The following is a 15,421-nucleotide window of genomic DNA, read 5'->3' as shown; positions in this document are numbered from 1 at the left end:
GAGCTTGATGTGGGTCATGACCCTGAGATCACAACCTGAGCTGAAACCATGAATCAGTCACTTAACTATACCACCCGGATGTCCCTCTTCTTTTTTTTTTTTTTTAATTTTAATTTTAAGTAGGCCCCACACCCAATGTGGAGCTTGAAATGAGGACACTGAGATCAAGAGTCGCATACTCCACCAACTGAGCCAGCCAGGTACCATTTAGTTAATGTCTTTTTAATTTGTCCCTGCACTTATGCATTTTTATATTTAATTTTTAAATTGATTTCTTCTTTCTTGGTCAGTGTCCTCAAAGTTAGGTTATCCTTTTCAAATAATCAATTTGAGGCTAAATTTTAAAATATTTCTATTACCTTCTTTCTACTCATCAATGGTTTATTCTCTCTTTAAAATGAAGTGTTTGTATTTTAGACTTTTTCAGCTCCTCTGTTTTTCAAATATAGATGTTAACATCTATTGTTAGGTCCTGTTTTGCTGTATCCTGTAATTTTTTATCCTTTTTATTTGTGTGATTATTGAGTTCTACATTTTTAAAAAATTTCATTTTAACCTATGAATTATTAAGATGGGTTTTAAAATTTCTAAACATGTAGTATTTTCCACCAAACTTTTTATCTACTAAATAAACTTGTGAATGTTTTCCCCTTAGACTAGTTTTGGCTACGCTACAACTTTGCCTCAATTGATTCAGACTGTAAGCATATTCACTTTCTTACTCATCTTCCCTTCAGCATTATAAATATTTATCCATGCTGCTGATTGAAAGAAGAGTTTATTCCTTTTTATTGCTAAGTAGTATTCAATTGCTTGAATATATCACAATTTGTTTATACATTGCCTGTCGACGGATATTTGTTTTTTTTTCCAGTGTTAGCCATATGCTTTTAAGCGATCTCTACACCTGATATGGTGCTCGAACTCATGACCCTGAGATGAAGAGTCACCCGCTCTACTGAGGGCCAGCCAGGTGTCCCTCTAGTGGTAGGTATTGTTAATATGGTAGATATCAATATTTTTTCACAAGTTTTTCCACTGAATGTTTTCATTTCTTCAGGACAAAATGGAAATGCTGGATTGAGGGACAGTTGCATCTTTAATTTTACAAGGAATTGCCAAATTTTTTCCAAAATGGTGTTATTTTATGTTCCCACCAAAGTTTCAATTGCTGGTTTGTGCCAACATTCAGTATTAATATTTTTTGAAATCTGTTCTTATAAGTAGTATCTTCTAATTTAAATTTGCATTCCAATGATGACTAAAGATGTTTTGCCCTTTTACACGTATTTATTGGTCATTCATATATCATCATCCTTGGTGAGGCACCTCCTCAGGATTTTTGCCCATTTTAAAATTGGATTGTTTGGTTTTTATTATTGAGTTGTGGTTCTTTCTCCTGGGCGCAGGTCCTTTGTCAAACATACAATCTGTGAGTATTTTCTCCCAGTCTGAGGTTTGCCCTTTCATTTCTTAATGGTGTATTTTGAAGAGCAGAAGTTTTTGATTTGGATGAAGTTTAACCCATTGTTTCCTTTATTGGTTATCTGAAAAAAAATCTTTGCCGATCCCCGAATCATGAATAAATATGTCCTTCATCCTTTCTTCCAGAAACTTCATGGTTTTAGCTTTTACATTTAGGTCTGTATGATCCATCTGCTATTAACGTTTGTGTTTGGCACGAGGTGTAGGGGGTCAGGGTTTTGTTTCGTTTTCGTTTTAATTGACATCCAGTTCCTTCAGAACCATGTATTAGAATAGTTTCTACATTAAATTGCTTTGGTACCTCTGCCAAAAATCAGTATGTGTGTATGAATGAGAGAGAGAGAGAGAGAGAGAGAGAGAGAGAGAGAGGCAGAGACACAGGCGGAGGGAGAAGCAGGCTCCCTGTGGCGGGGGGGGGGGGGGGGGGGGGGGCTCATGGGGAACTCATCTGATCCTGGGTTCACCCAGGTGCCCCACAGCTTTGTTATTCTTAAAGATTATTTTGATTACTTTAGGCCCTTTGCATTTCCATGTGAATTTTAGGTCAGTTTCTCAATTCTAGTCTAAGAAAACCAAAGAATAGAAGTGTTGAGATTGAATATCTCTGCCTTGATCTTAGGAGTAAAATGTTATACATTATATAATAGCACTTTTTATATATGTTCTTTATCTGATTAGTAGTTTTCATATAATCCCAGTTTGGTCTTTAGATTTTTTTAAATGGTTTTTAGATTTTTATCTTAATTTCAATATACTAGTTTGCTGAGGTTTTAGGATCATAAGTGGGTACTGCATTGTCATACCTTTTCTCTATGTAAACATGATCACGTAGATTTTAGTAATTTGTTGATATAATTTATTACATTGATTCCGACTGTAAAACCAACTTTGTACTCCTTTGATAAATCTCACTTGGTTGTGATGTATTGTTTTGTTTATACACTAAAGGATTTTATTTTTAAATATTTTGTTAAAAGATTTTGCATCTGTAGTCATGGAATGTTGGTCTGTATGTTCTTTTTTCCCCTTTTCCTTTAATATTAGGGGTTTTATGGGTAAGCCTTATACCATGATTTGGTATCCTTTCTACGCTTTCTCAATAAGTCTATGTAAGATTCATAATAATTTTTCTTTTTTTTGTTTTTTTTCATAATTTTTCTTAAATGTTTTACAATGTGTCACTGATCTGACAACTTCTATTTGTATGTTTTAAAATTTTTTTTGTTTTTGCTTTTTTGTTTTAAAATTTAAATTGCTTTTTTTTTTAGATATTGGGCAAGTCAGGTTTCCCTTTTTTTAAAAAAATATTTTTCTTATTTATGAGAGAGAGAGAGAGAGAGAGGGAGAGGCAGAAACACAGGCAGAGGGAGAAGCAGGCTCCAGGCAGCCAGATGTGGGACTTGATCCCGGGGTCTCCAGGACCATGCCCTGGGCTGAAGGCAGCACTAAACCCCAAGCCCCCCAGGGCTGCTCACCCTTTTTTTTTTTTTTTAAGGTTTATTCACTCAAGGAGTACATTGCGAGTGGGGGTGGAGTGGAGGGAGAGAACATCAAACAGACACCCCACTGAGTACAGAGCCCCAGGTGGGCTTGATCCCAGGACCCATGAGTTGAAACCCAGTCAGTTCAACCAACTGAGATACCCTGGCGCCCCAGGTTCTTTAAGTCAGTCTTAGTAAATTTTGTTTTTCAAGGAGTTTGCTCATTTTGTCTAAGTTGTAAAACTTGATTGCTTAACTCAGAATATTATCCTTTTAAATGTCTGTAGATCAGGGCACCTGGAAGGCTCAGTGGAGCTTCGGACTCATGATTTCGGCTCAGGCTGGTGAGATCCAGCCCAGCAGCCTGATGGGTTCAGCCCTCGGCAGCAGGAGTTGGCTTGAGATCCCATCCCTTGTCCTTTGCCCCTCCCCCCATTGCTCTGCTCTAAAAAATATTTTTTAAAAAATGTCTCTATAGAGTTTATACTGATATTGCATCTTCCATTCCTGACGCTGGCAATTTGGGACTTCTCTTTCTTGACTGGTCCTGCTAAGTGTTTATCCATTTAGTTTTTCAAAGAACCGAATATTGGCTTTGGTAAAATTTGTTTTTTTTTTTTTTAAGACTTTTATTTATTTGAGAGACACAGTGATAGAGCATAAGCAGGGTGGAGGGCGAGAGGGAGGAGCAGACTCCTTGTCGCGCAGTGAGCCAACACAGGGCCCCCAGGACCCTGGGATCATGATCTCAGCCAAAGGCAGATGTTTGACTGAGCCACCCAAGCCGCCCAAAATTTCTGGGTTTTCTTTTAACTTTTTTTATTGCTTTCCACTTATATTTTTTCCCTTCAGCTTACTTGGGTGTAATTGCTTTATTCCTCCCCCTAGTTTCCTCAGGTATTTAGATTTTACGCCTTCTTCCTAAGCATTAAAGCTAATTTTCTTCTAAGCAGTTTCACTTGCATCCCATAATTTGTATTTTGTCATTCGACTCAAACTACTAATTTCCTTTGTGATCGAGTCGTAGGTTATTTAGACGTATACTTGATTTTCAAATGTTATTTTCTACATATTGTACATGTTGACATGTCTCCTAGAAGTCCTTGTGGTCAAGGCTCCAGTCATCTGAAATACATACATACGTCAAGATTTGCTTTAGGACTCACCATGTAGTTCGTGTTGCTGAAAGCTTCAGGTACATCCCAAGAACTGTGGAATAGTGTCCCATAAATTTCAGTTATATCAAGGTAGGTGATCATTCAGATCACTGTTTCCTACAGACTTAAAAAAATATATATATCCTAGCAATTCCCAGGGGCTGTGGGGGGTGGGGTGGAGAGTTAAAATATCTGATTGTGACCTTGTCTAGTTCTTTTAGTTTTTGCTGTATTTTTAAAATTCCACTAGGTGCATAGACATAATTATTACAAAATGCTTTTTAGGCCTAATATTCATCTTTTGTCTTAAATAGTCACTCCAACTTGTGATTAGTGTTTGTATGGTCTTTTTCTCCCCATCCTTTTTCTTTCAAACTACTTGTATGCAGCAGGTCTCTTTTTCAGTTTGATGATCTCTGCCTTGTAATTGGAGTATTTGATATACCTACATTTAATATAATTATTGGTATTGTTCGATTTAGTGGATATTGTGTCTTGCAGGAAAGTTTTTCTTTTAAAATCTATTTGCTCTTGCTTCTTTTGTTTTCTATTTTTCTCATTGTTACTCTTGCCCCATCTTCCTTTTGTTAATGAAATATTTGTCACTGTCCCATTTTTATTGTAAGTAGCTCTACCTATATGTCTTTGCATTTTTTTAAACTGGCTCTAGGGATTATTATGTTTATCTCTAAATTACTAGTCTACCAAGTATAAACTACTTAGAGTCCAAACAATTGTTAGGTGAAAGCCAACATTTACCAAGACCTGCATTTGGAACAGGGTGCTACTGCTTCTCACGCATAGTTTCACTGAGTCTTCACAACCCTGAAGCAAGCAGGAGCCCCATCTTCTAGCTGAGTAGGCAGGTTAAAAGTTAGTTTGGGAAATTGCTCTAACACATCAGCACTTGCTTTCCAAATGTATGTGTGGTTTAGGTCTTTGTAAATCCACAGGCTGCACTCTTAAACATGGTGATACACTGTGTTTACGTCTGGAAGAAGGGAGAGTGGAGGGGAACTCACAGGAGACGCCTTCATCTAGTTTTATGATTAAAAGCAGTGAGGAGAGGTCGAGGAATGTACTTGTATTCCGTGTGGGAAACTTAAGAGTCTGACAAGAAAAGTGAAAAACTAAAAAGCAGCTGTAAAAAAAAAATAAAAAACAAAGAAGTCTTGGGTCATATTCAGAGGGGCAAAAAGACTAAGGCAACTAACTTAAACATCAAGGGCATAACTATACAAGCAGAAAATCACCATCCTTAATAAACCTGAGTTTGAGAGTCAACATATTCAGAGAAGTATTAAAAACATGGAGAAGTACATAACATTTAACAAAAATTGGTCTTTATGTATATGTTGAAGGGAAATTCACGTACACATCACGTTTCCCCTCATATCAAGTTCGTGAGATTTCTTCATCAAAAACAGTTCAATAGATTATGTTAAAGACAACATGTGTATTGAAAGTAGCAATTTTATTTGAGTTAAAATTATTTACAAAAACCCAAAGACATACTTCATGAAACTGGTACAAACTATTTTTTTTTCCTGCCGTTGGCTTTTGCTCCAAAGATCACAGCTGAGAAATACTGTATAAAATAAAAATAGGATTGGATTCAGAAAAGTACTCTACTGTTCTAATTTCCAATTGGTAGTATTTACAGAAATATTTACAATGGAAAAAAAGGTTACTTTAAAACTTTAATTTGCAAGTCAGCCTCAAGTACCCTAAAATGCAGAGTTCTCTGAGGGTTAAAAACACACAAATGCACTGCAGCTGGTGAGGTGATTTCTCCCCCCACCACCCCCCACCAAAGTCTGCATCTCTATCAGTGCTTGACAATTAGTTATTATTTAAAAAACAAAACAAAACAAAAAACTGTTAAACACTGAGGTAAATCAATTCTCAAATGATTACCAGTGTAACAGAAAAATGTAGTTCGCCCTGATTGTTCTCATCCAAACATTTTATAATATTCTTTACCATCTGCCGCATGTCAATTACCAGAAATCTGTTCCTTTTCCTAAATCCAATGATTAATAAATATCAATGCACTTTAAATTTTTTAAACAAAATATATCTAACTAATTCAACTTTATGAATATCATTTACTGATATACTTTTAAAATAGTTTGCTAAGCTAGCTTTTATACTCAGGGCAAATAAGACCTCAATCTTTCCCAAGTTACACTGGCATAACTATGCTGTTAGAAGGTGATGGGTGGGGGTTGGGTGGGTAGGAGGAAGAAAACAATTTGCCTGGAATCAGTTACTTCCTTATAGATTTCCCAACAATCTGCATTATCAAAAATAGGAAGACAATAGAAGGCAGCCACTGCATTTAAAAAACATTACAGCTGGCACTGATACAAGAGCCCCGATTTGTCACTTTATACAAGGAAATAACAAAGTCTAAATGAGTAACAATTAGACTTTTAGCTATTTTCCTCAATACACACCAAACTAATATTTTTATGGCTTCAAGTTTTACAAATCCAATGAAGAAACATGACATAACTACCCGAAAGGTATTTAAAAGTATTAATGAAAGAGATCTCTGGAAAGCCTGTATTCAGGCCCAATCAACAAAAAAAGAAAAGTTTTACCAGTGGTCTGAACAATAATTAACACAAGAAACATTTGCAATGTTGTGAAATTAAATATATAAAATGTGTTTTGTGTGTTCCATGACTGTTTTCCAAACACACTGTTCTATGAACTAAGAATCTGAATGGGGGAAAAAAAAAGGATTTTCTCTGAACCAGCAATTTAAGGCTTTGCGTTTTTGCATTTGATCCTGTCACTCTATAGAAGAATATACACATTTTCTGGAAACATGAATTCCACATTGGTGTTTTAGCTTCCTTATATTTATTGTACTGAACATTAGAAAATATATCTAGAGGGTCCTCCCTCAACACAATGTTTCAAGAGCCTCCTCTAGCATTAAGCTGAAACTACCCTGGGTTTGTCTATTTTGCTTCATCCTTTAACAGGGCACATCATCTTATGTAATATTCCCTCAAACTGTTGTTGTTTTTCTTGTGTCTACAGCTATGACTCATCATGGCATGATAATATGGTCATGGTCTCAAAAGTGAAAAATAGTTCAACAACCCAAACCAAATCAAAAATAAAAAAAATATACTATTAATCCCTTGTGTCTTTGGATTCCATCTAATTTTAAATATAGACAGTAGTTCAGGGAACAACAACGAAAAAAAATTCACAAAATTATTAAAAGCTTTATTTACGATTGGAATCATTCAACAAAAAGCAAAAGCAAATGAGCCTGAAAAAGGAACTAAGCTGTTGTCTAGAATGTCCTCAAAACATTCGATACCTCAGTAGCTAAGCTGCCTCTGCACCTGGCTGGCATGACAACAGTGGCTCAACATACACAGCAGTTGCACTAACAGCAGCACAAATTTTCCCCTTACAACTTGCCCAGAATAAAGCAAGAGAACAAGGGGAGAGTATAAACTCTGCCAAAGTAAGTGTATTTAAATACTGCATGGAATTGTTAACAGCCTGAACCTTTTCCCTCATTTTTGATAGTTGCAGATTGATGTAGTAACTGTCATTTAGCAAATGCAGAATGCATGACGAAGAAATCAGGTGGCCTTAAAAATCCAAACATGAATGATACTGATGAATGTTCTTGGTATATCTTCAAGGACTTCTTTCATGACTTTTCTTTGTCTAAGAATAGCTCCAGCATTACCGAGCACCTGAAGCAAAGGTAAAGCAAGCAGCTAGCAATGTTCCAAGTATTCAATCACTCTAGAGATAGATTTCTGGCCTGTGGTTCCAACAGCACACTGAAGGGGGGGGGAAGGGTAGAGAGGAAGTAACAGTTAATATTTAACAAATATCAAAGCTTAAATTCTTTAGCATCAAATCAAAGCTTAAATTCTTTAGCTTCACTAAACTGAACACTATGAATCAAAACACACTAAGATTAAATTGTGGCTTTGATGATAATTACTATGGTCATATATAGTGATATTGTATTAAAAAATATCTTAAAAAGAGGGCAACCCGGGTGGCTCAGCGGTTTAGCACTGCCTTCAGCCCAGGGCATACTCTTAGAGACCCAGCATGGAGTCCTGTGTCGGGCTCCCTGCATGGAGCCTACTTCTCCCTCTGCCTGTGTCTCTCATGAATAAATAAAATCTTAAAATAAATAAAAATTAAAAACACATCAAAAGAGAATACTGTTTTTGCTTCTAGTCGCAAAGGCCACACAGTATTTTAATTTCTACGGTCACTAATGTATCCTATTTATGACCACAGAAACTGCAATAGAAGTTACTTACAGTAAGATTCATGAAGCTCAGGAATTTTTTGAGCATCTCTGTCATTATTGAAAAGTCGCCTTCTGGCAGATATTCTCGCACAGTGGTCACATTGATCTGAGGAAATAGATGAAAGAAATATTGGTCAGGAGGCAGAAAACAGGAGTTTGCACCCTGCACAGTGTGGCTGGTTTGGGCACATACCCTATTTCAAACTTCTATGAGGTCCTTGAACTCCTTGGTTAACATGTCATTTCCCTTTCCACCCTCCAAGCAAAACTCTACAAGTGTGTGTGTCCATTCTCTATCCCATCCCATCCTCAGAAAGGTAAAACTGGCAAAAGGTACATTTGTGTCCATATTTATTTTTGTAAATATACAGAAAAATGCCTGAGATCAGAAAATGCACTGTTGAGTGTGTTTTGGAAACTGAGATGTACTCAGGTGCTTATGGACTTCTCATGTTCCTATGTAGGCTAGGAATTAACTAGGTATTTTCAAAGATAACACTAGTTTCATGAGAGAAAGTCAGCAATGCCAATAAAGGACATTAGGTGTTGCCCTTCATGGTTAAGGAGGAGCAGCCAAACTACATCTATAACCAATCTGCTAAAGAAAAATATGTAACTTGCTTTGAAAAACCTCTTCTATTTCCGTATATTTTTTCAATGTTTTAAAGGTTCATAAACAATAAAACGAAAGGATCTTTTAAGCATGTTCACCTACAACAAAAAGCACAAAAGAAAATTTATCCCGAGTTTCAGGCCACAAGGTGGGAGTTTTGGATTGTTGTTGATAGGGGCAGAAGAAGATAACATATTACGCGTTTAAGAAATTTGCCACCAGTCCCCTCTCTCCCTTTTATTTTTGACGGGGGGTGGGGTGGGAGGAGGGTAAGAGAGAAAATCTTAATCAGGCTCCATACACAGAGCAGATCAAGCCCCAAAAGGGGGCTTGATCTGCACCTGAGATCATGACCTTGAGACAAAATCAAGAGTCGGATGCTCAAATGACTAAGCCACCCAGGCACCTCTCCCTGCCTCACTTTTTTTTTTTTTTTTGGATATTATTTTAGGACCTTGGGATCATAATCTGAGAGCTGAAGGCAGATGCTTAACCGACTGAGCTACCCAAGCGCCCATTCTATACCTTTTTTTAAAAAAAAAATTGTCAGGTAACTTTTGAAATTATAAAGAAACAATAGTAAGAATACAGTTTCAGAAAAGACCTAATCAACGTTACTAAAGTAACCATACACTACATTATGCAATATGAATCACCCATATTCTAAGTGAGCCACCTTCCCATCTAAAGCCACTACCAGTCCCTAGCTGTGAGCTGGAGTACAAATTTATTCCTACAGAGTTAATCTTGCAGCTAAAACAGAGTGTATATATATAAGATTTATTTATTTGACAGAAAACGAGCAGAGGGAGCAGCAGGCAGAGAGAGCGGGAGAGCGCCAGGCTTCCCACTGAGCAGGGAGCCAGATAGGGGGCTCGATCCCAGAGATCATGACCTGAGCCAAAGGGAGATATACTCAACTGACTGAGCCACCTAGGTGCCCCAAGCACACAGATTTTACAAAATGCTTTAAAAATTATGCCAAAGAGGTGAATGTAATAAGGGCAGTCCCAATGAAAACTACAGAGCTAAAGGAAAGTTGGGCTTAAGAATGTCTTTAACCAATTTCCAGGAAGGCAGCATGACAGCATGGTGGTGGGAAGAGCAGTAGCTATGGTGACCATGGAGGCTGCTCAGTAGAAAGTATATTGCTATGATACAGAATAAATTAGACCCTAGGTTTCGAGTGAAATCCTCAATAAGCAAACCCTTTTCCTATCAATACTCTACAGAATGCAGCATACAGTGGCTGGCATGGGAAAGGCAGTCATAGCACGTGTTTTTAAACAGCAGCAGGTTAAAAAAAAAAATGAGAGAGGCTCTTTCAGAAAAGCATGCAACTCAATCTCAGAATTGTGAGTTTGAGCCCCATGTTGGCTACAGAGATTACTTAAATAAATAAACTTAGGAAAAAGAAAAATGAGAAATGGCATGGCCTATTTGGGAAATTTAGAAAGTACCCAACGGGTATGACAGATTTAGAAAACACAGAAGCAGTTTTATTAAGTTTTACTTGTAGTACCTTGTTTTAACAAGGTTCATGATTCCCTAAACGATGGTCAGCTAAGAAAGACTGGGAAGAGTAGTGGTCAGATGTGCTCTTAAGGAAGTTATCTATGGTGGCAGTGTCCAAGATTTTAGGAACAGAGTCAAGAAAGCAAAAAAGACAAAGACCAGTGAGGAGACTGACCAATGCAATGCACCAGATCCATGATGTGCAATGGAAGATGACACAGGGAATCCTGGGCGTAAGCATGCAGCCCTTTACCATAAAGCATCATTTACTATAGTACAACCACCTGCTTTTTTTTTTTTTTAAGATTTATTTATTTATTTATGATAGAGAGAGAGAGAGAGAGAGAGAGAGAGAGAGAGAGAGAGAGAGAGAGAGAGAGAGAGAGAGGCAGAGACACAGGCAGAGGGAGAAGCAGGCTCCATTCTGGGAGCCCGACGTGGGACTTGATCCCGGGACTCCGGGACCACGCGCCGGGACAAAGGCAGGCGCTAAACTGCTGAGCCACCCAGGGATCCCCAACCACCTGCTTTCTTGTCTCATCTCTCTTCCACTTGTACATTCGGCAAATCAATTTCCTTTCCATTTTGTGTATCAGCTAGTTTTTCTGGGGTTAATCATAATGATCCCCCCCCCAAGGCAATAAAGACATTAGAGTTGTATGAATTCACATTGCCCAGAACTTAAAGACAATTTATGATCTCTTTAAAGAGATACAGACGAATAGGAATTTATTAACATGAGAAAAATGACCAAAAATAAATCACATGTGCTAGAATCACAAGTTAATGTCTAGACCCAATATTTAAGAAAGAACAGAACTGAAACTAGGGTGTGTGCAAAACAGAGTATCTAAAAATCATTAAATTTAAATAGTATGCCTATTGTTTTTTTTTTTTTTTTTTTTTGGACACCTGCCTCTTCCTCTTTCCCCTTTGCTTGATGTGTGCTTCTCATTTGCCCTTAAAATCTCTGAATTTAGGCCACCTGGGTGGCTCAGCAGTTGAGCATCTTCCTTCGGCTCAGGGCATGATTCCAGGTCCTGGGATGAGTCCCGCATCGGGCTCCCCACAGGGAGCCTGCTTCTCCACCTCTGTCTCTCTCATGACTAAATAAATAAAACCTTAAAAAAAAAAAAAAAGAAAAAAAAAAGGTCTCTGAATTTAAGGAAAAGGACTGAACTGAAAAGATTCCAGGAAAGGGGATAAAGATCCTGCAGGGCCCTCCACAATCATGATGAGAACTTTGGTCTTGTTCTTGAAAGAGATGGTGTCAGCAAGGGCCACAATGGAGCAGGCTACTATGCATTCGATCAGAGCTTGACTATAATATAAATATGGAAGAGACAAAAAGAAAAACACAGAAGAGAAGCTAACCCTTTCACTATAGAATAGAGTTCCACTCTTGCCTCCTGAATACCAGTGGCTCCTAAGGAAAAGAACCTCCTTTATATTTTAAATTTTGGCTCTTCCATTAGACCTTTCCCGTAAAAAGTCCTCCTAGGGGATCCCTGGGTGGCTCAGTGGTTTAGCGCCTGCCTTAGGCCCAGGGTGTGATCCTGGAGAACCAGGATCAAGTCCCACATCGGGCTCCCTGCACGGAGCCTGCTTTTCTCTCTGCCTGTGTTTCTTCCCCTCTCTGTCTCTCATGAATAAATAAATAAAATCTTAAAAAAAAAAAAAAAAGTCTTCCCAATGACTGTCCCAGTAGCCAGAACTATCCACTTCCATGCTGACTCAGCCTCACCATATGGACACTAATACATCTAGTCAAATCATCATAATCTAAATCTCACATAGTAATCCCATTTTCCTTGCCAGTAAGTGGTTTAAACAAAAGCCAGGTGAGCCAATGCTGGCCAAGATAAGGGGAAAGTCTACTTGGCACAGTGGGTGTGGAGGGATTCTAGGGGGAAAAAAAAGCACTGCTCTTAAAAAGACAAGAGGAGGCCACTTTCATCTGTTGGACATTATTTAACTAGATGAGACAAGTAGCCAGAGCCAGCATGGGGCCAGAAGGAGACCTAGCACAAGACAACAATCAGAGAATGTTTTTGTTTTGTTTTTTACAGAGTTTATTTATTTATTTAGGACAGAGAATGTGGGCACAAGGAAGGGGCAGAGGGAAAGGGAGAAGCAGACTCCCTGAGCAGGGAGTCTGATGTGGGGCTAGATCCTAGGACCCTGAGATCATGACCTGAGCCGAAGGCAGACACTTAACAACTAAGCCACCAGGCGCCCCAAGAGTAGGGTTTAAAGACAAATTTTCTGACTTCTTGACAGTATCACTGAGACTGCTAGACTTTTCCATCTTAAGCCAGATGAGCACAGGTTTTATATTGTTTTTACTTCAACTGAAGCCATGTAAATGGATTCATCCATCAATCAAAAATTTTCTCATTAAACCGGGATCCCTGGGTGGTGCAACGGTTTGGCGCCTGCCTTTGGCCCAGGGCGCGATCCTGGAGACCCGGGATCAAGTCCCACATCGGGCTCCCGGTGCATGGAGCCTGCGTCTCCCTCTGCCTGTGTGTCTGCCTCTCTCTCCTGTATCATAAATATAATAAATATAATAAATATAATAAATAATAAATATAATAAATATAATAAATAAATAAATAAATAAATAAATAAATAAATAAATAATAAAATTTCTCATTAAACCCAATTACTTTTGGGTACCTGGGTGGCCTAGAAGTTGAGCATCTATCTTTGGCTCAGGTCGTGATCCCAGGGTCCTGGGATCGAGTCCCACATCAGGCTCCCCCCAGGGAACCTGCTTCTCCCTCTGCCTGTGTCTCTGCCTCTCTGTGTCTCTCATGAATGAACAAATAAAATTTTTAAAAAATATATATAAATAAGCCAAATTATTATTTTGGAATGTACTTCTAAAATTTACCAAATAATTAAATAAATTTTTTAAAATTCACCAAATATGTGAAAGTTTTAACATGAGGGTGGAAAATACATAAAATGTAAGTTAATTAGGTAATGGTATGAAGTCACAATGGAATCTTATTAAGACACATAAAACAACATGGAACTATTACTTACTGGACTCTCCTGGCAAAGACACCCGAGAAGTAGTGCTGTATATGAGGCCACAATGCAATCCTCCATGTGTTTGCCAGCATGCTGAAGGGCTGAGAATATTTAAACAAAAAACTATAACAGTATACCACCTAAACAAATAAAAAACCAATTCCACCCCATAACACCAAAAATTCTGTTAGCTATCTTTTCTTCAGAACTGCTTAAACACTGATAGATGGTACTAAGAAAATTGGATTTCCAAACAAATTAACAAAAAATTACTGAAATGGGAAGAAAGATCTTAATATAAGCACAAAAACCATAAAACTCTTAGACAAAAATACAGGACTCACTTTTTATGACCTTGGGTTAGGAAATGGCTGTTTAGATACCATACCAAAACCAAAAGTGACAAAATAAGATAAACTGAACTTCATCGAACTTAAAATTTTTGTGTTTCAAAAGACACCATCAAGAAAATGAAGAGACAACGTAGATAGACATGTAAATGACCAATAAGCACGTGAAAACATGCTTGATATTGATACCATTTATTCAACAGGGAACTGCAAATCAAGTGACATATACCTTCACACCCACTAGGATGGCTAAAATAAAAAAGACAAATAACTATTTGTAAGGATTTGGAGAAACCAGAACCCTTATACGTGGCCAGCAGGAATGTTAAATGAAGCAGTCATTTTGGAAAAGTGTTTGGTAGTTCCTTAAAACACTAAATCCCGAGTTAAGAAATAATCCAACACTTCCACTCCTAAGTATATACCCAAGAGAAGTGAAAATATGTTTACACAAAAATTTGTACATGCATGCCATGTCACAGCAGCATCCTAAGTGCCACAGGTGGACACAACCCAAACATCCATCAATTGATGTCTAAACAAAGTGTGGTACGTACCAACAATGGAGCATTATTTGGCTATAAAAAGGAATTAAGTACTAATAACATGTTATAACATGAATGAACCTTGAAAAACATTAGGCTAAGTAAAAGAAGCCAGTGACAAAGGGCTACAGATTATTCCACTTACATGAAATGTCCAGTATAGGCAAATTCAGAGACAGAATTAGTGGTTGCCACTGGCTGGGGAGGGGAGAACAGGGGGTGATGGCCGCTGAACAGGTAGGGGTTTTCTCTGGCGGGGTGGGGGGGGATAAAATGTTCTGAAACTAGACAGTGGTGATGGTTGCACAATCTTGTGAATGTACTGAAAACTACTCAATTGTTCACTTTAAAAGGGTGAATCTGACCTTGTTATGGGCTGAACAATGGCCCCACGCCCTGCATATGTTGAACTCCTAACCCCTAGTACCTCAGGGTCTGACCACATTTGGCTAGGGTGTTTAATTCAAGAGGTAGTTTAAATGAGGTCACTGGGGTGGGTCCTAATCTGTCTGCTATCCTCATAACTGGAGATTAGAACAAAGATATACACAGAGGGAAGGCCATCTAAAAAGGCCAAAGATATCCATCTACACTCCAAGGAGAGACAAGCCTGAGACCAACCCTGACACTGTGAGGAAACCCATTTGTGCTGTTTAAGCCACTCAGTCTACAGTACTTTGTTATAGCAGTCCTCACAAGCTAACACCCCAATAAAACTTAGTATAAAAGACTGCTAAGCAACCAAAAATATTATGCCAAAGAAAACATGAACACTTGATAAGAAAATAGAACGGCAATTTCTTACAATATTAGAACTAATGGCATTAGTGGAACAGTGGGCATAAGAGAAAGAGACTAGGCTCAGAAAAAGACATTTGCTGGGACTTGCTTCCTAATTTGGTGAGGCTAAACATATTATTTAATTTC

At 38.0% G+C, this 15,421-nt stretch overlaps 1 protein-coding gene across 5 annotated transcripts in view; it reads right to left on the bottom strand.

The window, feature by feature from the left end:
- Window positions 1–5,578: 5,578 nt before the first annotated feature.
- WAPL (WAPL cohesin release factor) overlaps window positions 5,579–15,421 on the bottom strand; it is an 80,719-nt gene continuing 70,876 nt past the window's right edge. For all 5 annotated transcript variants that reach the window (XM_055325191.1, XM_055325190.1, XM_055325188.1 and 2 more), the window contains 3 exons: window positions 13,612–13,700; window positions 8,443–8,538; window positions 5,579–7,944 (listed from right to left, as the gene is read on the bottom strand). In XM_055325191.1, coding sequence (XP_055181166.1) covers window positions 7,879–7,944; window positions 8,443–8,538; window positions 13,612–13,700 — 251 coding nt within the window. In that variant the 3' untranslated portion in view covers window positions 5,579–7,878. The remainder of the gene's footprint in view (window positions 7,945–8,442; window positions 8,539–13,611; window positions 13,701–15,421) is intronic.

This window comes from Nyctereutes procyonoides, unplaced genomic scaffold, assembly GCF_905146905.1.
Source record: "Nyctereutes procyonoides isolate TBG_1078 unplaced genomic scaffold, NYPRO_anot_genome, whole genome shotgun sequence".
In the NCBI taxonomy this organism is placed as follows: Eukaryota; Metazoa; Chordata; class Mammalia; order Carnivora; family Canidae; genus Nyctereutes; species Nyctereutes procyonoides.
The sequence above is the reverse complement of the archived record's forward strand: the minus strand, read 5'-3'. Positions and strand labels throughout refer to the sequence as shown.